Source organism: Mus caroli, unplaced genomic scaffold (assembly GCF_978045245.1).
Source record: "Mus caroli unplaced genomic scaffold, Mus_caroli_1 scaffold_20, whole genome shotgun sequence".
NCBI lineage: Eukaryota > Metazoa > Chordata > Mammalia > Rodentia > Muridae > Mus > Mus caroli.
Window position 1 is genome coordinate 56,873,479 of NW_028227275.1, and position 23,399 is coordinate 56,896,877.

The 23,399-nt window shown below is 46.9% G+C and overlaps 2 protein-coding genes across 2 annotated transcripts; one reads left to right on the plus strand and one right to left on the minus strand.

Moving 5' to 3' along the window:
• Positions 1-5,181: 5,181 nt before the first annotated feature.
• On the minus strand, positions 5,182-8,344 carry Ccdc87 (coiled-coil domain containing 87). Its single transcript, XM_021151628.2, has one exon. It carries the CDS (start codon positions 8,287-8,289, stop codon positions 5,722-5,724), a length of 2,568 nt encoding a protein of 855 aa, XP_021007287.1. The 5' UTR covers positions 8,290-8,344; the 3' UTR covers positions 5,182-5,721.
• An 84-nt stretch (positions 8,345-8,428) lies between these two features.
• Ccs (copper chaperone for superoxide dismutase) lies at positions 8,429-23,109 on the plus strand. Its single transcript, XM_021151626.3, has 8 exons — positions 8,429-8,574; positions 8,871-8,943; positions 14,636-14,773; positions 15,424-15,601; positions 16,057-16,117; positions 22,457-22,534; positions 22,605-22,708; positions 22,814-23,109. The coding sequence occupies exons 1-8, from the start codon at positions 8,536-8,538 to the stop codon at positions 22,965-22,967; spliced, it is 825 nt and encodes a 274-aa protein (XP_021007285.1). The 5' UTR covers positions 8,429-8,535; the 3' UTR covers positions 22,968-23,109.
• Positions 23,110-23,399: the final 290 nt, after the last annotated feature.

Sequence of the window (23,399 nt, forward strand, 5' to 3'; positions counted from 1 at the left end):
CAGGGGCAGCACTAAGCAATGGATGCTGAATATATAAAGAGCCCCGAGAAACTGAGAAAATAAAAGCCAAAACCTGGAGGAGGGGCACTGCAGAGATGGCTTGGTGGTTAAGAACACTGGCTGCTCTTGGAAAGGACTGTGGTTTAGTTCTCAGCTCCCACATGGCAGCTCACAACCATCTAAAACTCCAGTTCCAGGGTAGTCAATACCCCGTTCTGTCACCACACATGTATAGACATGCATCCAAACACCTATACACATAAAACAATTTAAAAATGTTTAAAGGTTAAAGAAATCAAAACCTTGAGTAAGAATAAACATGCCATGAAACAGAACAAACTAGAATGAATATAGACCAACATTGATTTATCCTTTTAGAGAATGCTCTTAAGTTTCTATATGAGAAAGTGTTAGAGTTTGTGACCCCTGGGAAAAGACCATAGACCCAGTCCAATTATAATTAACAGATTCACTGATTCGCTGCCACTAGGATAACCAATCCCTGAGTCAAATTGGAGATTGCCATGAAGGAATGGTTTGGGGAAGGACTTCAATATCTATGCAAGCAAGCAAAAATTGGTCTGTTCTACCAGGTTAAATGATTAACGCAACTCAAAACAATATTTGGGTATCTGTGTAAGTTACAGAAGAAAAAAAAGCAGTTAGTCGTATCATTATAAGTAGATAGTCACGGCTGTACATTTTTGGGTATGTGGGAGGAGTCACTGACTCAGGGTTACTGGGGACTTATCTTCCAGGGATTGTGACAAATGGCTGGTGAGACAGAGACAAATGGCTGGTAGGTACCAAAATGAATGTCTAGCATAAAATAGAGCTTCTTTAGTCATTAACACTAAATATAAAAAGATGAAATTGGGCAATTTGAAGCTAAAAATAACGAAACTCCAAAGCTGTGATGGATCTAGAATGGAATGGGAAATTCAGTGAAGTGTGCTCAAGGCTCAGGGTACGGGGCTTGGGCTCAGGGTTCGGGGCTTGGGCTCAGGTCTCATGGCTCGGGGCTTGGGCTCAGGGCTCATAGCTCAGGGCTCAAGGCTCGGGGCTTGGGCTCAGGGCATGTCCTCCTACGGCATTTTTTTTTTTTTTAAACAGGGTTTTACCTTATAGCTACAGTTGAACTTGGAATTCATTATCTATCTCAGGTGAGCTTCTTGGCAACCCTACTGCCTTCTTTTTGCTTTCGTGTCTTACTAAGTTACCTAGTCTGGTCTTGAACCCATTCTGTGGTCCAGGCAGAGAGTGGAATTGTGGACCTCTTCCTCCTTAGCTTCTTAGGTTACAGAGTTCTGCCACTAGGTCAGACTATGTCTGAGCTCCATCTCTGGTCTACCCTGCCCCCAGTTTTGAGATAGGTTCTCACTAAGTAGCCAGTCCAGGCTGGTCTTCAACTTGTTTATGATTCTCTTGCCTCAGTCTCCCAAGTGCTGGGGTCATGGGCATGTGCCACCATGTTCAGCTCCAAGATATGACAATTTTTAAATTGTGTGTGTGTTCACAGGTATGTACATGCCACAGCACACCTGTGAAGGTCAGAGGACGACTCTTGGGGGTCAGCTTTTGCCTTCTACCTTGTCAAGGTATGGTCTCTTTTATATCTGCCATTGCCTGGTTCACTCCAAGCTGGCTGGCCCATTGCTTTTACTTGGGTTCTGGGGGCTGAACTCAGGCTAGTAGACTTGTATAGCTAGTACTTTTACCTTCTGAGGCATTTTCCTAGCTTGAGAGCTAAGACATTTATTCACTCACTTAAGTATTTTTGCAAGACTGACAATTGAATCCAAACCTGTGCACTAGATAAGCACTCTATCACTGACTGATCTGTAGCTCCAGCCCGCCCCCCCCACACACACACAAAGATCCCCCTTTTTTTGAGACAGAGTCTCTCCACATAGCCCTGGCTGGAATTCAGTGTATAAACAAGGCTAGACTTGAACTCACAAAAATCCATCTGCTTCTGCCTCCCTAGGGCTGTGACTAAAATTTTATACTCAATACACTTGGCTCTAAGATATTCTTGATGTCCTTAAATATGTTGGTATCTGTGATGGCTGTTCTTGGATGTCAACCTACATCTGGAATTAACTAAAACTGAAAAATAACTGGGTGCACATGTGAGGAATTTTTGCCTAATTAAATCATTTGGAGTGGGAAATCCACTTCTAATCTGGATCTTTGATGTGGGAAGACACATCTTTAATGCAGATCTTTTCAGGTAGGTAGATCCACCTCAAATCTGGGCCATACCTTCTGTTGGCAGCCTATAAAAAGGACCTGGAAGAAGGAAGCTTTTCTCTTTGCCTGCTTGCCCTCACTCTCACAAGAACAGCCCTTCACTGGCATCAGAGCTGACTTCTTTGGGATTCTTTTTTTTTTTTAATTTTGTTTTATTACGTATTTTCCTCAATTACATTTCCAATGCTATCCCAAAAGTCCCCCATCCCCCCTTCACTTCCCTACCCACCCATTCCCATTCTTTTGGCCCTGGCATTCCCCTGTATTGGGGCATATAAAGCTTGCCAGTCCAATGGGCCTCTCTTTCCAGTGATAGCCGACTAGGCCATCTTTCGATACATATGCAGCTAGAGACAAGAGCTCCGGGGTACTGGTTAGTTCATCATGTTGTTCCAACTATAGGGTTGCAGATCCCTTTAGCTCCTTGGGTACTTTCTCTAGCTTCTCCATTGGGAGCCCTGTGATTTCTTTGGGATTCTAATGTACACTGAAGACCTGCTGAGACATCCAGCCTCATGGACTGAACAACTACTGGATTCTTGGGCCTTCCATTGGTAGACAACCACTCCTGGACTAGCTGGAAGCTAGTTGTTGGACATCCTATAAAGCCATTCTAATAATTTTTTTTGTTTTTGTTTTTCGAGACAGGGTTTCTCTGTATAGCCCTGGCTGTCCTGGAACTCACTCTGTAGACCAAGCTGGCCTCGAACTCAGAAATCCGCCTGCCTCTGCCTCCTGAGTGCTGGGATTAAAGGCGTGCGCCACCACGCCCGGCTCTCTAATAAATTTTTGTCTGTCTATTTACCTATATCTATGTGTAGATATAGACATACATATATAAATTTATTCTCTAAGTTCTGTTCCTTTTGAGAACCCTGACTAATATAGTACAAAGTTATAAAGTTATAAAAGCTTTAAAAAATACAGCTACCTAGGCAGTCGTGGCGTGCACCTTCAATCCCAGCACTTGGGAGGCAGAGGCAGGTGGATCACCAAATTTGAGGCCAGCCTGGTCTTGCAGAGTAAGTTTCAGAACAGTTAGGGCTACACACAGAGAAACCCTGTCTTAAAAAACCAAAGATAAATAAAATAAAATAAATAAATAAAATAGAAAATACAGCCTATTGCTATCCACGCCTCCCCCGGAAGTGGGTGGTCAGTCCCAGGTGGTAGAAAAGACACGAGCCTTCCTGAGGACCAGCTTTCATGTTTGTACTAGAAGGATTCATTCAAGCTTCCAGAGGAGGGAGACACCCAATAGTCCTAGCCACTATGACACCTGTGCTTCCAGCACGGCACGATAACCCTAATTAGACTCAAGGCCCACTGAACAAGAGGCAAACCATTCCTGGAGTTGAAAGTGTAGCTAGCTTGGGGCTAGCGGAGTCACAGGTCTTGGAGGAGAATTTACAACCACCACTTTACTAAATGAGGCATTTGTCTTTATGCCCACAGATAGCGTAGTCTGAACCCCTCATCAAGGACACCTCTCTTTGCAAAAGGTGGAGAGTGGTACAGAAAGTAACAACCAACAAAAATGTAGAATAGTGGGAGGCAGAGGAAGGCAGATAGATCTCTGTGAACTTGAGCCCAACCTGGTCTACTACACAGTGAGACCCTGTCCAAAACAAAACCAACCAAATCAAACAAAAAGAACGAAGAGGAAAACAACACACAGTGTGAGCAGTTAATGTCCTGTAGGTGCCTCAACAAAACTTGCTAAGTACATGTCTTAGTCAGGGTTTCTATTCCTGCACAAACATCATGACCAAGAAGCAAGTTGGGGAGGAAAGGGTTTATTCGGCTTATACTTCCATGCTGCTGTTCATCACCAAAGGAAGTCAGGACTGGAACTCAGACAGGTCAGGGAGCAGGAGCTGATACAGAGGCCATGGAGGGATGTTCTTTACTGGCTTGCCTCCCCTGGCTTGCTCAGCCTACTCTCTTATAGAACCCAAGACTACCAGCCCAGGGATGGTCCCACCCACCAGGGGCCTTTCCCCCTTGATCACTAATTGAGAAAATGCCTTACAGTTGGATCTCATGGAGGCATTTCCTCAACTGAAGCTCCTTTCTCTGTGATAACTCCAGCTGTGTCAAGTTGACACAAAAATAGCCAGTACAGTACAGAAACTGATAACAATTGTTTTGCAAAGAAGGAAACTGGGGGTTTGGACGGTTGGAGATTGATTTTTGCTTTGTGACTGTGCCCTGATATTTTCCCTCTTGAAGGAAGACACTGTTTTAGTGGAGCCCACAGTTAAGAAACTTTTAATTGTAAAAAGACTTTGGTTTTTAAGAGAGATGGATATTTTGAAGAGATTGAAATTTTAAGAATATGTAAAGACTGTGGGACTTTGAAAGTTATTTAGATCTTGGGGATGAATAAGAATGTAAGGGTTGAGGCTTACTAGAGATGTGTTTGTGTGTCAAGTTGACAAGGGGTCAATTGTACTGGCTAGTTTTGTGTCAACTTGACACAGCTGGAGTTATCACAGAGAAAGGAGCTTCAGTTGAGGAAATGCCTCCATGAGATCCAACTGTAAGGCATTTTCTCAGTTAGTGATCAAAGAGGGAAAGGCCCCTTGTGGGTGAGACCATCTCTGGGCTGGTAGTCTTGGGTTCTATAAGAGAGCAGGCTGAGCAAGCCAGAAGAGGCAAGCCAATAAAGAACATCCCTCCATAGCTCTGCATCAGCTCCTGCTTTCTGACCTGCTTGAGTTCCAGTCCTGGCTTCCTATGGTGATGAACAGCAATATGGAACCCTGACTAAGACAGGGTTGGAGGGTTTGTTGTCTTTTTCTTATTTTTAATTGTGTGTTTGTGTGATATGTACAGGTGCCCACAGAGGCCAGGGGTGTCAGGTGCTGGAGTTACAGGTGGTTGCAAGCCCCCAGTGTGGGTGCTAAGAATCCACTAGGTCTTTTTAAATATTAGGCTATATCTCTCCAGCCCTAGAGACTTACTCTTCAGTATACACCTTGATATACCAAGCGATTTTATTAACAAGTCCTGCCAACAATGTGCAAGCATGTAAGTGACAACATGGACCCAGATCCTCACAGAGAAGTTAGGTGACTTACCATAAGTTATACAGGCAGGATTTACATATGTCTGTTAATTTCAGAGCCCTAGCAATCAAGGATTATGCTACTGGGCCTAAACAAGAGTGATTTGGAGCTCTAAACAGCCAACTCAGCGCAGTGAGAAAGTCACTATATTTTTTTAAGGATCATGGCTTGTTCTGTCTGACCTCTATTATCATGAACTCCAAGGGACCATCTGATATAGGATTTTGGTTGTATTGTGCAGGATGGTTGACATACATGGGAATACCAAGTTTTATTTAGAATATCAAGAAAAAGAATCTCAATCTCTTTTAAAGATAATCTATATTTCTTCCAAAGTCATTGAGAGTTCTATGTGAGCGTTTGGGGGTGAGGAAGGGTTTGGGGGCACGTGGCCCCCTTAGCGAGTAGTGGGAGTATTCCCGGGGGCTACTAAAGCCTGGCTGCTGCTCTCTGTGAACGTGCATGATTGGTGGAAGGTTTTCTGGGCCTGGGTCAGATTGCGAATCCGCCGCTGCTGCTGGAGCCAGTAAAGCATCTCCACTTTGTCCTGCTTCATCTTCTTCAGATAGCTCTGCCCCTTGAAGGTCACTGGCTCCCCAAAGACTGACTCTATCCTTTCCAACAAGGAAACTAAATTAGATTCCATTTGATTGAGCTTCCTTTGGAGATAGCTACGGAACCGATTCTCCTCCAGTAACCGATTCATCAACAAATCAGGCTTTTGGAAGAAGCGATTGGGGTCAGAGGCTTGTTGCTCAAACCACTCCAGTCTTCCTAGCAACAACTCCCTCTTTTGAATGGGCTTCAGGACCTGCTCCCAAGCCTTGATCAATGCTGGTAGCTGTTGCAGGCGAGCATTGGAGCTGTATTTAATAACCATGTCTAGCCGATTCTGTTCAGGGACTTCCAGCATGACCCACAGTCGTTTGAGACGCTGCTGCAAGTTATGAATGTAGGCTCTCCCAGGTCCTGAGCCATCCTCTATCACTGAGCTCCAATCCCATTTTCCTGGCATGAACTCTAGCTCTTCATCTTGCAGCAGGGGAGGGGGTTGCTGAATATCTAGGTACTCTTGGACAGGGGTTGGTACCTCCACAGGAGCCTCTTTTTCATACATTTGGAAGATGACATGGAGGAAATCCGACTCCTGAAAGGAGAGGTACTTGAAGTAGTCCTCTGAAGACACGGAGGGTTTCAGCCAGTTCATCCATACACTCTGTCTGTCTGTTCGCTTGTCCCAGCTTTTGTGCCTTGGGAGTAATGTGAGAGAAGGCGCCTTCTCGGGGACGGGCTTCGGAGGGCTTGTTCTTCTGGAGTAAAGTCCAACCAGGTTATGGTTGATGATTGGCATATGTTTATCTTGGTGTAGAAAGTATGAGGCCAAGTAGGAGGACCAATCTTTATCTGCTGAAGGCTCAATTTGGGCTCCTTCTTCAAAAGATAAGTGACTAACAGAGACTCGGCTCATCAACTCCTTGTAGACCTCTCTGGTGGTGTTCCCAACAAGACGATCCGCATCCATTTCTTCAATGGCTTTACCATCCAGTTCCCCAGTCAGATGGTTGTATAGGACTCCAGCCCCCTCAACGTGGAAAGAGTCATTAAAGTATCTTTCAGAGAGTTGCACAGTAGCTACCTGGACTGTGACCTGATCATGTACCTTCAAAGCAACAGTGACTGGCTGTGGGTGAAGTGCGATGATTCTTGGGGGTTGGAGATCCCACTTTCCGGAGGCTTCTTCCTCCTGCAGGCTCTTGATCATTTGCTGCAGTTCCTCTAGGTGCTGCTGGGCAGTTAGGCGCCGGGTAAGGACCCCGAGGAGGGGAGGCAGGCCAGAGTCCAGCAGGGAGTAGCGACTCCACTCCATTGTCATGATCTTCATTTTCTGCTTCAGATCCTCAGCCACTATGTCCCGGAATGGCAGTGGTTTACTCTCTGAAGCCAAGATCAGCGGGGTGAGGGGATGAGGGGAGGGAGGAAGAAGGCTCAACTCATCTGCCAGACTCCACCCCTCATGAAGACAGGGCATGGACTGCCCCCTTTGGAGCCAGGAATAGACTGGTAAGGTGGGGAATTGGCGACTCTCACTGCTGGGAGAATGGCTAGGCAGTGGTACCATCGGTGAGGGTCTCGCTTCAATTTCTTTTTCCTTTATCATGGAGGGCACCCAGAGGAGCTGCTGTCTACTCTTCAGCTGGGGGATGGATTTCAACTCTTCCACTGGATCAGGTTCGGGCTCACTGGGGAAATCATATGGGCGGCTGAGTTGGACTAGGTAGTTCAGGTTGAGGCTAGAGCACGGCATGTGGTCTAAGCCAGTGCTGTGAGGCCAGGGGATTGGACAGAGCTTGAAAGTCCCAGGGGGACAAGGAGGAGGACGCAATTTGACTATGCCTCCCTGGGCGTGCTTTAAATTTAGCAGGGTCTGAAAATCAGCCAGCAGGCAGCGATAGACATCAGGACTGGTGAGGAAGACTGTGCAATCCCTGGCTAGGTTGACTGCCAACCGGCTGAGGGTGGCTGATTCAGTGAAGACCCTTCTAGAGGTTGGCAGGGTCACCAGCAGGTGCAGGTAGCGTACGAAGAGCTGCTCACTACTGATCAGCACGTAGGACTCGAGCCGCTGCCGCAGCTTCTGGTTGTTTTCGTAGTCCAGAATGGGTTCTATAGGAGGTTCCCGCCAGTTGCACTTCAGCTCTTCTAGAATAACCTCAGTGAGACGAAGTCGGTCCTTGGCAGTTACTCGTGCCGCCCGCCCACTGCTTGCTAGCCGCTTGGACACCTGGCGGCACAGCGGCCCAACTTTCAGCTTCGCCAGCGGGATTGATTGCAAAGGCGCGGCATCTTGAGAGGGGCGCTTCGGAGGCTCTGGAGGAGGCTTCGCCTTGCTGGGGAAGAGCGACAGCGGACTCAGCAACCGGTGGTAAATCGGCTTGAGGTCAGGTTCCTGACTGTGTGGTTCCATCTTTACCAGGTGGTTCCGGCTGAGCGGGTAGAGGACGCCAAATGGTTACTAAGGAAACTGCATCAATGCGCCTGCGCAGCCGGTAGCGCTACCCGATAGCTCAGAGGCCTCAGCCTAACGAGCGCACGCGCCAAGGAGGTGGAGCTAAGGGCGGCCCCCGAGACTCCGCCCATCCCACAAAGCAGAGTTGTGTTGGTCTCTGGACCCTACCGGTTCTGTGCGGCCTAGGCAGTGACAACAGCCAGGATGGCTTCGAAGTCGGGGGACGGTGGGACTGTGTGTGCGGTGAGTGAAAGCTTCATGTGGAGCCTCGCATAACTTCAGCCCTTGGGGTGATCATTATCTTGGGAAGCCAGGAAAGAACAGGCTCCTGGGGAGGTGAAATTCCGGGGTTAGGGTGGGGATGCCCCGGGGGGGGGGGGGGAGGGGAGGTATGACCACGATCCTGGAATGTTCATGAGATAATTAAGGAGGAATTTGAAGAGAAGTCAAGTGCAATGTGTGCTAAGAGACATAGGGGAGGAGGTGGCGAGTAAGGATCATGTCTGACATGTACCCGGCCGGCCTTGCTTCCCTTACAGCTGGAGTTTGCAGTGCAGATGAGTTGTCAGAGCTGTGTGGACGCTGTGCACAAGACCCTGAAAGGGGTGGCAGGTAAGAGCAGACTAAATCTTTGTGGGATCAGCCCAGGGGTTTGTGTTTAGCGGTATTCCGGTTGCTCAGATGCAGAAAGAATGAAAGGGAGTTTCTCAGAGTCCTCGAGATGCAGAGTGGAGGCCTCAAGCTTTGCCTAGCCAGAGCTTTCTTCTAGTACAAACTGCCTGTCCAGCTGCTGAACAGCATGGGACTAGCTAGAGTATAGAGCACTTCCTACCAAGGGCATTCTGGGGGGAGGGGGGAAGGAGGGGGTGGGGACATTTGAGGTCTGGCTTGGGAAAATAGCACAGTTCTGAGAAAGTAGGCAACATCCCTGGCCCAATTCGGGGACTTTAAGCCAGGAGGTCTGCAGGTGGGTGACCTGGCAGAAGAGGAAAGATATGAAAGGCAGAGTCATTTTCCTGATGCTAGAAACTGGCTTTTTTTGATTTTGTTAAATGTTCATTCAACCTTTCAGCCAGTATAGATTAGACACTGGGGGCTTCTGAGGGGAAATGCTTACCCCTATGCTTAGGTAAAGATCGTATAAGCTTTGGCAAAGGGGCGCTCCTAGAACACTTCCTTGGGAAGCCATGGTGGCAAAGGGAAAGAAGGAGATAAGAGTCTGAAGCCAGGACACTGGTCCAGGACACTGGCCCGGGGGGAGTGGGGGGTGGGGTGGGGTGGGGAACCCCAGCGCGTATAGTTTCACAGATGCACAGCTTCGTGCTTATTTTCTGTGTTTCTGTTTCTGCAGTGTTTGAACAGTGTTCATAGCTCAATGTTGTCATGAGGAGTAAATTAGTTGATACAAGTCTTGAGCATGTAGTGAGAGCCCGCTCAGTTTCAGGGGATTGTAAGAGGAAAGAGGAGAAAAGCTTACAGGCAAAGGTGGGGTTTAGGAGGAAGATTGAGGGGGACTGATTGTTTTGTGTTTTGTTTTATTTTGAGATAAGGTCTCTCTCCACATAGCCCTGGCTTTCCTGGAACTCACTATGTAGCCCAGGCTGGCCTGCAGTTCACAGAGATTTGCTTACCTTTACCCCCGAGTGCTGAGATGAAAGTTGTGCGTGCGTGCGTGTGCCACCACACCTGACCTGGAACTATTATTTGATTTATTATTAGTGAGTGTGTACATGATGTGCTTTGGGGAGGGCTTGTGTATGTGGAGGTCAAGAACAACTTCAGAGCTGGTTCTCTGCTTCCAGATGTCTTGTGTAGCAAGAACAGTTCACCCAGGGCTGGAGAGATGACTCAGCGATTAAGAACACTAACTGTTCTTCCAGAGGTCCTGAGTTCAATTTCCAGCAATCATCTGTAATGGGATCTGATGCCCTCTTCTGGTGTGTATGTACTCACATACATAAAACATAAAATAATTTTTTTTTTTTTTTTTTGGTTTTTCGAGACAGGGTTTCTCTGTGTAGCCCTGGCTGTCCTGGCACTCACTTTGTAGACCAGGCTGGCCTCGAACTCAGAAATCCACCTGCCTCTGCCTCCCGAGTGCTGGGATTAAAGGCGTGCACCACCACGCCCGGCAATAATTTTTAAAAGCACAAAAAGAAAAGAAAAAAACAAAAAAACAAAAAACCCAAACAAACCAAAAAGCAGAACCAAACCCAAAAAGTTCATCCGTTAAGCCATCTACCTGGCTTGGGATGAATTTTTTTTTTAAGGTTTATTTTTAAAATTTGTTTTATTTGATATGTATGGGTGTTTTGCGTGCCTGTGTCTGTGAACCCTGTGTTTGCCAGGGGCAAGGAAGATGGCTGAGTCAGCAGAAGTGATAGCCACATCAGTGTGAGAGTCCAGTTCAGATTCGATGCCAGACTGGTGTGGCAGACAGACCGCCTGTGGTCCCAGCCCTCAAAAGATAGGCATAGGGATCTCAGGACAAGCTGGCTAGCTAGACTAACCAAGTCAGTGAGCTCTGGGTTCAAGTGACAGAACCTCCCTCAGCATAAAAGGTGGAGAGCAATTAAGGCAGACAGGTGGACACCACATGCACCCGCACAAGTGCCCCCACACTCAGGAACATGCGTGCATACTCCACACATATACACACACACAAGAACATGCGTGCACACTCCACACATATACACATACTCCACACATATACACACCAATACATACATACACACATACATACCATCTCCTTGGCTTCTATGTGGACAGCTATTAAAACAGCGGTTCTTAACCCACATGGGACAAGACCCCTTTGGTGTTTGCCTAAGACCATTGTAAAACACAGATATTTACATTACGATTCATAATGGTAGCAAAATTATGTTATGAAGTAGCAACAATGGTTGGAGATCACCATAACATGGGGGACTGTATTAAAGGGTCACAGCATTAGAAAGGTTGAGAATCACTGGACTAAAGAAAGAAAACTGGGGCTGGTGAGATGGCTCAGTGGGTAAGAGCACCCGACTGCTCTTCCGAAGGTCCAGAGTTCTAATCCCAGCAACCACATGGTGGCTCACAACCATCCATAACGAGATCTGGCACCCTCTTCTGGAGTGTCTGAAGACAGCTACAGTGTACTTACATGTAATAAATAAATAAATCTTTAAAAAAAAAAAAGAAAGAAAACTGGAAGTCCATAGAGAGGGTTCAGGAGCAGGCTAAGGAGAAGTGAGGTGTCTAGGATAAGTGCTGAGGCCTGATTGTGTTTTGCATACACAGCAGATATGGGTCCTGATGGTCTGGCCTGGCATAGCATGGATTCCCAGACCCAAGATCTCCCAGGAGGAGCTGATTCTATGCTCTGGATGTGGGAGGGCCAGAGTAGAAGGTTCCTTGTGACTATCCCCTTTAGAATTGCCCACCTCACTCTGAAACAGAAGGAGGAGGGGCTTCCAGCAGCGCAGCAGGTGGGTCTGGTTGGCAGGTGGATTTGGGAGTAGAGCCAAGCCAGCCTTTAGTGAGGGCTCAGTGGAGAAAAAAACAGAAGGCGCAGTTACTGTAGGGCAAACGTGAAGGGCTTCAGGGACAAGCTCCTCCCATGACCTTTGGAAGGAGAATAAAGCTCGCTTTCCTGAGGTCTTAGGCAACTCTCAGTGTATTCTGTAAACTGAAACTCTCCTGCTCAGCTAGGAAAAAAACAAGTTGGGCTGGCGAGATGGCTCAGTGGTTAAGAGCTCCGACTGCTCTTCCAAAGGTCCCGAGTTCAAATCCCAGCAACCACATGGTGGCTCACAACCATCCATAACTCCCTCTTCTGACTCCCTCTTCTGGAGTGTCTGAAGACAACTACAGTGGACTTACATATAATAAATAAATAAATCTTTAAAAAAAAAAAAGAAAAGAAAAAAACAAGTTGATTTCACTTACTGAGACCCGAAAACATGGTTATCTGAAGTCTCCTTTTGGTGACTAAGAAGCCTACGGAGGCCTTAAAATTGCTCTGTGTCCAACCAAAGTCCCACCTGACTGTTTCCCCAGCAAGAATGCTCCTTGGAAAAACTTTGGCTGAAATATGTTACTTTCAGTGGAATGGCTCCAACTCCATCAGATCTTCACTTACCATTCCAAAACACGGTTTAAGCAAACCTGGCTTCCATAGTATGTCCCTTCAGTGCCCTGAAAACTGTTTTGGGCTTGTAATCCTTGGAGAGGATTGGGCTTGTAGATCTTGGAGAGGCTGAGATAGAGTGTGAATTCAAGGCCAACTTGAATTACAAATTGAGACCATGTTTCAAAAACAGGTGTGTAGCTAAGAGATGGTTCAGTGGTTAAGAGTGCTACTGCTCTCTAGGGGAACCTGTTTGGTTCCCAGATCCATGCCAGGAGGCACAGTTACTTTGTAACTTTAGCTTCAGGTGATCCAGGAGGCACAGTTACTTTGTAACTTTAGCTTCAGGTGATTGATGCTTTCTTATGGACTCCACTGTCGTGTCTGCTCTCGACCAGCAAGAACGACACGACACAGTCGAATTCTTCTCAACAGCCTTTATTGCAGGAACGCCTTGATGCTTCTACGGGGACCCCGGGTGCCCAGGGAGCCCTGCTTATATGCACTCAGCCCCCATCTACTCACGGCAGGCCACATCACCTCACCAGGCACGCAGCTTCAGCCAATCAGGGCGGCAGGGGCATGTCTCCACCAAATATGGACTTGTTTACACTGCCAGCATCATGGTGCACCTGCGCAGCTCTCAGGGTCGTGGCTTATTTTCAGGTGTATGAGGAAGTCAGGTGCAAGTCGTAAGACTTAGCTGCAGTCCCGGGCGCCATCTTGGGACTGCTGCCACACCCGCTCCTCACACTCCACAAGCATCTGCACTCGCATACACACCCACTCCATATATCTGCACTCGCATACACACCCACTCCACATATCTGCACTGGCATATACACCCACTTGAAATATCGGCACTCGCATATACACCCACTCCACATATCTGCACACGCATATACACTCCAACATACACATAAATACATAATTAAAAATAAAGTAAGCCTAGGTGCTAGAGAGGTGGCTCTAGAGTTATGAGCAGTGGCTGCTCTTCTAAAGGACCCAGGTTCCATTTCTAGCATCCTGGCTCTCAACTGTCTGTAACTCCAGTTCCAAGGAATCTAATGCTTTCTTCTAATCTCCACAGGCACCAGGCATATGTGGTGCACAGACATGTGTGTAGGCAAAACACCCACATTCAAAAAATAGAAAAAATTTATTAAAAGTCATAATTCGGGACTGGTAAGATGGCTCAGTGGGTAAGAGCACCTGACTGCTCTTCCGAAGGTCCGAAGTTCAAGTCCCAGCAACCACATGGTGGCTCACAACCATCCGTAATGAGATCTGACTCCCTCTTCTGGAGTGTCTGAAGACAGCTACAGTGTACTTACATGTAATAAATAAATAAATAATAAATCTTTTAAAAAGTCATAATTCAGAATAATATTGGCATTAGTTATGTAAAAATATTTCCATGAGAATGTAAGAATTATCTTATAGGACACACACCGAGGTGACTTCAAGGATTTCAAAGGTAATAGTACTTTATTGGCGCTTTGATCTGACACACTTATTTAAATTTGACCTCCGTGGACCACACATAGTTCCAGTCCTCACTGAGTTGACAGCCTAGTGAGGGAAGCAATGGATGGAGTGTCATCAGAAGAGAGTGCGTGCTCAGCTCTAGAGTGAGCGCAGTGGATTGTGTGTGTGTGTGGGGGGGTGTCCAGGAGCCCCAGGAAGCGTGGGTAAAGTCTTCCTACCATGAAGAAGGTTTGGGCTAATTGTTTTTGCTCTGTAGTTAAACTGGAACTCTGCCTGGACTGAGTTCCAGTTCTGCAACCTGTATACTTTCCATACATTGCTACATTGTTCTGTGCCATGATAGCCTTATCTGTAAAATAGATAAATTCCCTGAACATGAAATGCAACAGTCCAGCCAGGCATGGTGGCGCACACCTTTAATCCCAGCACTCGGGATGCAGAGGCAGGTGGATTTCTGACTTCTAGGCCAGCCTGGTCTACAGAGTGAGTTCTAGGACAGCCAGGGCTACACAGAGAAACCCTGTCTCAAAAAACAAAAACAAAACAAAACAAAAAAATACCACACCCAAGTTCTTAATACTAGAAGGAAGCTTCCAGGTTTACCTCTGGCCATATAAAACTTTGCAGAAATGGGGATAGGAAAACGCTGTGCTACGCACATGCAGTGCCAGCCCTCTGCTGACCCCTCCCCTCTGTCCCCACCAGGTGTCCAGAATGTGGACGTTCAGTTGGAGAACCAGATGGTGTTGGTGCAGACGACTCTGCCCAGCCAGGAGATACAAGCACTCCTGGAAAGCACAGGGAGGCAGGCTGTACTCAAGGGTATGGGCAGTAGCCAATTACGTAAGTGACTGCTTATAGTCTTGGTCTTGGCCTTTGGGGTTGGAGCTCTGGAGCAAGAACTGGTATCAACCTAAGCATAGGAGTCTCGGGACTGGGCTGGGCTGGGCTTTGGGGAGTTACGAGAGTTCTGTGAGATTCCTTTCCTGCTCTTCCTGAGCCACTGAAAGGAATGGATGTTGATCCCTTTGAACAAGAGTAAGGCCACTACCCAAATTCTTTTAGTCAAATTAAATAAGCTTCCCCACCGTCCCCCATTAGACAAGACTATTTCCCTTAAAGCAGGGTTTGAGAAAATAGCATTGAACATCGGAAAACGTGGGGCTTATATAGCCAAGCAAAACAAAACAAACAAACAAACAAAACAACCCTATAAGGTTAGAGGATTTCCAAGAGTTTTTGGTAACTTGGCAGAACATCTCAAAATTATTTAGCAGAGTGTCCTATCTTATCAGGGAGGAGGTTAGGGTATAGGGGGTGGGAACATGTTAAATTCCAGAAAATATGTCAAGACATGGTTAAACCCAAGTTTTACAGAAAGCAGGAATGAACTTATTTTGACCTTGTAACCCGATGGCTTTTAATCTGACAATGCCATTAGGCTGGTCCTTTAGAGTGAGATGGAAAGACAGTGAGCATTTCCTACCTTGCAGAGAATCTGGGAGCAGCAGTGGCCATTCTGGAGGGCTGTGGCTCCATACAGGGGGTGGTCCGCTTCCTACAGCTATCCTCTGAACTCTGCTTGATTGAGGGAACCATCGACGGCCTAGAGCCTGGGCTGCATGGACTCCATGTGCATGAGTATGGGGACCTTACGAGGGACTGCAATAGGTAAGGCATCCTTAACATCCCTGCAGTGTCTTCAGCTACACACTTTCACATCCTGTCCTCACGAGGAGGGCGCATATACCCAGTGTGCAGATGAGGAAACTGAGGCTTACAGATGTTACGCGGCATATGAAAGGCTTCAGAGGATGCAAATCAACATCTGAGATGCAGGGTGACTCCTGGACACAGGGAAGGAAGGGGCCCTGTGTCTAGTGGTGTCTTCTGTAATATGATTGGTTGTTTACTCCTTGGCATCTCCTGAGGCAGAAACTCACAGAAGACACTATCCACATGCTTAGTTTCTATGTTTTTCACCCTAATCTTGGTTCAGAATAGGTCTGTTTGTTGACTAAAGGAATGAGTGAATGAATGAATGAATGAATGAAGAACAAAGGTAGTCAGAGAAGAGGGTCTACACATGATTATTTGGATACCTATCTGCTACTTTTCATCCTTAGCTGTGGGGACCATTTTAACCCTGATGGAGCATCTCATGGGGGTCCTCAGGACACTGATCGGGTAAGTGTAGGTTTGGGCTGGGTTTGCACATAGAGAGAAACCAGGGACTCAGAGGTAAGCAGTCAGTTCTAGGGCCTTGCACTGTAATTCCTTTATGTGTGGGTCTTTCCTTGCATCTGATGTTGATTAGCTTAGCAATTTTACTTGATAAGTCTTGTGATCAGGGCCCTAGGGATACAATACTGTACACTCCAGTGCCTGTCCTGAGGAAGCTCAGTCTAGCAGGGGAAATTCCATGGCCATGTAGAAAAATACTCTTGGCAGGGACCCTTGGGGCTCCTTTCTTTTCTGTTTTTCCTCTTTGTCCCCTTTGTCCCTTCTTCCCTCAGCCCTTTCTTTTCTTGTACTAGGCATGGAGCCTGAGGCTGCACGCATGCTCAGCAGTGCTCTGCCATGGAGCTGCGTTTCCAGTAACGCTGAGGTTTCCTCTGTAGAATTCTTTTCCTGTCTTCAGGGAGCTCCTGCCACATTAGTGGTCTTTGTCTTAAATGAGTAGTACATCTGTACTGTTAATTATGCAATTGCTTGATTGAGCAGGAAGGTTACAGTGGAGCACAGAGGTAATGAGCATGATGGTAGTCTGAACACAGAGAAACAAAAGGTCATAGGAAGAGGACGGACGAAATCCAGCCCTCATGGACATTTCCCTGTGGATCTATTTCCTCTAACAAAGCTCCACCTCCTACCCTTCGCCACCTCCCAGTAATGGCAACATATCACGAATCCATCAGGGGATTAATGCATTGGTTACGTCAGAGCCTTCACGGTCTACACATCCAGAAGTGTGCTTTACAAGTCTCCTGGCAGTCGCCAGTTCAATCCAATCGATAGTTACGATGAGCCATCACAAGAACATCGCTTTTGTGCTCAGAGACTTTCTATTCCCTGGTGCTCTTGTGAGACTTCTCTCAAAGCAGTGCATCCACTGCCTGTACTTGGAGTTAAGCCCTAAAATGAGTTCTCATTCTGAAAGCTAGAGAAAACACACTTCCTTCTTAGATCCTCGCAGGACTCCAGAGTTTGTTTTAATTTTCTATCATTTTTGTTCGTTTGTTTGAGATAATATCTCAGGTAGCCAGGCTGGCCTCAAAATCATTACATACTGAAGAATAGCCTTGAAGTTTGGTCTTCCTCTCTCTCTCAAATGTTGAGATGATAGGCAAAAGTCACCGTATCCTGCTTTTTATCTTGATGCCAATCCACAACTTCCTGGCATAAAATCAGTGGAGTCTTGGTACAAGCAAGGCATCCCAATCCAGTAGAATTGTGGTACAATTTGAACATTGCTATCTGCAGGCCTGAGATCAAGTGTTCCAAACTCTGAGACTCTATTAAGAGTTTTTTTTGTTTGTTTGTTTTTTCGAGACAGGGTTTCTTTGTATAGCCCTGACTGTCCTGGAACTCACTTTGTAGACCAGGCTTGGCCTTGAACTCAGAAATCCGCCTGCCTCTGCCTCCCAAGTGCTGGGATTAAAGGCATGCGCCACCACGCCTGGCTAAGAGTTTATTTTTAATTAAGAGTGCTCAACCAGTAAAGTGTATGCAAATGTTCTAGAACTGTGGGTCTAGAGAGATGGTTGGGTGGTTAGAGTGCTTGCTGGTCTTTGAGAGATAAATTCAGTTCCCAGCAGTCATGTTGGGTGGCTCGCAATTGACTGTAAATTCCAAATCCAAGGGATCCCACAGCGTCTTCTGGCTTCCACAGGCGCCCATCCACAATGTGGTGCACACACATATCTAGAAACATAGACATATGAAGAAAGTAAAAATAACTCGGTAGAGCTGGGCATCGTGGTACGTATTTTTAGTCCTAGCATTTAGGAGACAACAGAAAACAGAGCGCTGTGGGCTCGAATCTAGCCTGATCCACACGGTGAGTGAGTTCTAGGCCAATCGAGGATGAGAACTTGTCTCAAAACAGTTTTTAAAGAAAATACTCTAGAATAAAACAGAACAAAGCACCACCACCAGTAGAGTGCACAGAAATAACACATGCTGGTGCTGAATATTCCATAGCCTGTGTGTGTCTGTCCTTCCTTTCCTTTATGTTTTTCTGAGACAGGGTTTCTCTGTGTAGCCCTGGCTGTCCTGGAACTCACTCTGTAGACCACGCTGGCCTCAAACTCAGAAATTTGCCTACCTCTGCCTCCCAAGTGCTGGGATGAAAGGTGTGCACCATCACTGCCCGGCACTATGTATTTCTTTTCTTTTTATTTTTTTATTTATTTTTTTTTTTTTTTTGGTTTTTCGAGACAGGGTTTCTCTGTATAGCCCTGGCTGTCCTGGAACTCACTTTGTAGACCAGGCTGGCCTCGAACTCAGAAATCCGCCTGCCTCCGCCTCCCGAGTGCTGGGATTAAAGGCGTGCGCCACCACACCTGGCTATTTCTTTTCTTTTTAATTAATTAACTAATTAATTAACATCTCAAACACTGGCTCCCACTTCCTGGTACCCCTCTCACAGAGTCCCTTCCCGTCCCCTCTTCCTTTCTCCTCAGAGAGTGTGCCCGCTTCCCTGTATCCCCCATCCCCTGGCACATCATTTCTGCCAGATTAGGCACATCCTCTCCCACTGAGGCCAGACAGGGCATCTCTATTGGCGAATTGATACCACAGTCAGGCTACAGCTTTAGGGAGTACCTCTGCTCCAGTCATTAGGGGACCCACATGGAGACTGAGCTGCATGTCTGCTACATAATGTGCCGAGGGCCTCGTTCCAACCTGTGTGTGCTCTTTGGTTGTTAGCTCAGTCTCTGAGTGTCCCCAGGTCTAGGTTAGTTGACTGTGTTGGGCTTTCTGGGGGGTTCCTGTCCCTTGCCTATGTTTCTTGATGCATCTGACTCATCTTTTAGGCTTTTAACAGCTCTTTTCTTTTCTAATGGTCAAAGCACCCCTCTGCTCTGAGGTGGGATAGACCTGTCCTTTTGAATGGTCCATTGCACAGCGTCACACTTCTGCTCAGTGTGTAAGTGATGTTGCCTTGAATTTAATTCCACTAATATTGGGGCATAAAGTGACATCTTGTTATTATCGTTGGGGTCTGGGAATTGCTACTCAAACCATATGAATACCAATCTCAATTAAGCAAGAATCGTTTATTCAACTCCAAGAATCGTTTATTGAACTCTCTGAACGTCCGTCCAGGTCCACAAGAAGGAAAAACCTAATTGTGGCACTAGTCTGTGCTCAGGGCAGGCTTTTTATAGGAAAAACCAAGTTCAAAAGTTAGAATGCAAGCAGTGAAGTGGTACAATATGTTTGGTTACCTAGACAACGTATTATCAGCTAACTTTCAAAGCTGATTGATCCTGAGTGAGGTAAGAAGGTGGATAGATGATGAACAGGGGAATTTCAGAACATTGACATAACAGGATACAAGTGATTCAACCATAATTCTTTGGCTTATTAGTATCATTATTCAGTATCAGAGTAATGGCTGTGAACTTAATTTCACCTTGTGAGGAACATGGAGTCTGAATGCAAAATGGCTCCATTTATGTTGAAAGGAGCAGGCCTCAACAGTTATCTTCCAGTTTTTCTGGGACAGATACCTGGGTGCCTCTGGCTCAGTCTCTTGGAGCCTGAGTTATTACAGAGTTCAACATGGGAAAGATCTGTTTCCCCAGTGGCATCGGCAGTTGGCAGTGTTGCTGTTGGCAGGCCTCGGGGCCTTGGCTAGACAACAGTCCTTTGCTATGTGAGCCTCTCCCTGGAGCAGCTCGCCACGCATAAGCTGGTGTCTCCCAGGACATAAGAGAGTAAGAGTGCATCCGACATGGAAGAAAGGTTCATGCTGTAATCTAATGCAGGAAATGACGCCACAGGGTCTGAGCAGAGGGAGGCGTCCATAGGCTCTCTGCCTCCTGGGGTTTTGAAGGGTGATGATAAGCTCTGCGTGTGGACAAGGCTGAGGCAGGTCGGCAGCTTTGGCAGCAGAAAGCATCTAAGTCACTGCTGAGCAGACGCATTCCTAAAAGGCGGAAGACGGCCTGGGGGGTGCTCACCCTCACACCCTCCATGGGACGGGGATCAGAAGAGACCACCAAGGAGGAGTGTCCCAGTGACAGCAACACATGGCTGTAGTCATAGCATTTGGGAAGTAGAAACAGGAAGATTAGGAGTTTAAGGCCAGCCTTGGCTACATAGCAAATTCATGGCTACCCGGGGTTATAGGTGACCTTGTCTCTAAAACAAAAACAAAAACTAAATAACCTTCCCACAAAGCAAAACAGGGGTAAAGACATTTGTTGCCAGGTCTGACAACCTGAGTTTGACCCCAGCAACCTACATGACACATGGAGAGAACTGTCTCCTGTAAGCTGTTGTCTGAATTCCATATGCTCATGTCTGAGTGTCTGTGAACATGCGCGCATGCGCGCACACACACACACACCAAATAAGTAAAAAGTAAGTACATGAATAAATGTAAAAATAAAAAACCAGTTATATATGTAGTCTACTTGTAGAGCATATAGAGCACGTATGACTCTAAAATTATTGATTTTTTAAAACCATTTGAGCCATCTCTCTAGAAGGTGAAGTAAGAAACGAATAAGAATGTAATGTAACGTAGCACAGGATTAGCAGGTTTCTTCTTCATCCAGGCGGCACTAGGATCAGCACCCAAGCCTGGCTGTCTCTTGCATACCCACTAACAGTGTCTCAGGTCCCATCCATCTCACCTCCCTTAGTCCTCTGAAGCATCAAGGAGACTTGCCATGCTCTATGTGAAACCCTCTTGGTTCCCCAGGACCCAAGAGTATACTAGCATCCTGCAGACATGAAGGCTTCTCACCAGGTCTACCTGCTGTGTGTTTAGGGGAGGGATTGAAAAGGCTGCCTTTCCCTAATTCCTTTTCAAGATCATGCCTTCAGTCACTCTACTTGGCTTGTTCTTCAGCTCCAGAAACAGTCGGCAAGGTCCCTGTCATCTTCTCCACCTTTGGCTCTCCACCATTTAAGTCTTTAGCATAGGGCATTGTGACAAAACACAGAACAAAATAAAACAAATCAACAACAACAACAAAACAGGTGCCAGGTGTGTCAGCTGTGCCTTAGAGACAAGATGAAATTGAAGCCAAATTTCTGTTTGTTTGTTTGTTTGTTTCTTGAGACAGGGTTTGTCTGTGTAGCCCTGGCTGTCCTGGACTCACTCTGTAGACCAGGTTGGCCTTGAACTCATAGAGATTTGTGTGCCTCCCAGTGCTGGGATTAAAGGCATATACCGCTATGACTGCAGAAGGCACTGACATTCTTCACTGCTCAGCAGTGAGACTGTGGGGACCAGCTCACCCGAGGCCAGGCATTGCTGTCTACTCATGAATTAAGTTGGGAATGCTTGGTTTGTACGGATGTAGGTGTCTGAGGCTCACTACTTGGGTCCTGTCACCTCAAAACTCATTGTCACTTCCCCTCACTGTGCTCTAATGACCTCTGTTTCATATTGTAGGCTCTTCAAAGCAGGGCATTGTATATAATGCTCACTGTGCCTGGCAGAATGCCTTACATTGTGTGTGTGTGTGTGTGTGAATGTATGTTTATGTGCACTTATGTGCACACACACACCAGAGGTTGACTTTGGTTATCTATCTTTATTGCTCTTCATTTTAATTTGAGACAGGGTCTCTTCATTGAAATTGAAGCTTGCTGTTTTCACTAGACTTGCTGACCAGTATGAGCCCCCAGGATCTGTCTCTGTATCCCTAGCACTGGGATTATGGGCATGTACCTCCACACTCAGCTTTCATCTCCGTGCTGGGAATCTGAGCTCTTGCCCTGAATACTTTCATGACCTCCACTGAGCCATCTCCCCAGCCCTATGGCTTTTTTTTTACCTTCTCGGGAGAAGTAGGCAAAGCCATCTCTTTGCCCACCCTCTCATATTTCTCCCCTCTTGTTCCTTGAGGCTGGGAATTAGAAAAAGAATGCTTGCTGGGCATGGTGGCACACTCCTTTAATCCTAGCACTTGGGAGGCAGAGGCAGGTGGATTTCTGAGTTTGAGGCCAGCCTGGTCTACAAACTGAGTTCCAGGATAGCCAGGGCTACACAGAGAAACCCTGTCTCCAAAAAAAAAGCTTAAGCCTCAGGGAATGGAGGCTGGCCTAAGGATCCCAGAGCTCCTGAACATTTGGACTTGGGAAGGGACAGGAACTCAGCTGACTGGGAATGGAAACCAGCTTGGCAGTAAGCTTATAGGGAAAGAGGTTGAGTCTGACTGGGAATGCTGGGTCTTTGCAGCATGGTGGCTTTCTGCCCAGGATTTCACTCCTAGGAAAAGGAGTGACTGGTGATCTCTTGAGTCTGTAACGTTTTCTTTCCCCTATGGGGTCTCATTTCAGCACCGGGGAGATCTGGGCAATGTCCAGGCTGAAGCTGGTGGCCGAGCTACCTTCCGGATAGAGGATAAACAGCTGAAGGTGAGATGGGAAGAGTGTGGGGACCCTCCTTGGAGGACAATGGAGACAAGGCTGTTTTTTCCCTTCAAAGGTGTGGGATGTGATTGGCCGCAGCCTGGTTATCGATGAGGGAGAAGATGACCTGGGCCGGGGAGGCCATCCCTTATCCAAGATCACAGGAAATTCTGGGAAGAGGTGAGTTATGCCACCCCCAACAGGAGGCAGTGATATGCCAGTGAGGCACATGGAAGCCTGAGGAAGCCTAGAGGAGCCTTTTGCTGATCATACATCCTTCCACAGGTTGGCCTGTGGCATCATTGCACGCTCGGCCGGCCTCTTCCAGAATCCCAAGCAGATCTGCTCCTGTGATGGCCTCACTATCTGGGAGGAGCGAGGCCGGCCCATTGCTGGTCAAGGCCGAAAGGACTCAGCCCAACCCCCTGCTCACCTCTAAACAGAGCCTCATGTCAGGTTATTTGGTCCTCGTAGCTGAACATCTTGCAGAGGGAGCTGCGGGCCCTTGCTTGTACAGGCCTAAGTACAGGGCAGATAAGTGTTGTAGCCTGAACAAATTAAATTGTTACTTTCATATGGCATTCTGTGTTTCTGTGTCTCTGTGTTCTTTATTGGGCCTGGTGAGTAGAATCTCTCTGCTGTCTCTACCCAGAACCACCCCTTGGCTTTGGTACCAAACGAACTTTAAGTCTACATATATCCTGGGTATTCCTCATCCTCTTGAAGTCATTATAGTGGACCATAGCAGTCACATGTCTGTGTGTGATCTCCCTGGGTCCTTCACTATTAATGACTAGAACTAAAAGAACTCTTGACCTTTCCTGAGCCCCATGTCTCCAAGAAATCAGGGATCTAGCATTAGGTCCCATGG

Excerpts from the sequence above, each read along its gene's own strand:
- Ccs (XM_021151626.3), top strand. The coding sequence starts at position 8,536 with ATGGCTTCGAAGTCGGGGGACGGTGGGACTGTGTGTGCG. Across the intron at positions 8,944-14,635 it reads GACCCTGAAAGGGGTGGCAG|GTGTCCAGAATGTGGACGTT; the intron begins GTAAGAGCAGAC and ends TGTCCCCACCAG. Across the intron at positions 16,118-22,456 it reads GTCCTCAGGACACTGATCGG|CACCGGGGAGATCTGGGCAA; the intron begins GTAAGTGTAGGT and ends GTCTCATTTCAG.
- Ccdc87 (XM_021151628.2), bottom strand. The coding sequence starts at position 8,289 with ATGGAACCACACAGTCAGGAACCTGACCTCAAGCCGATTTACCACCGG.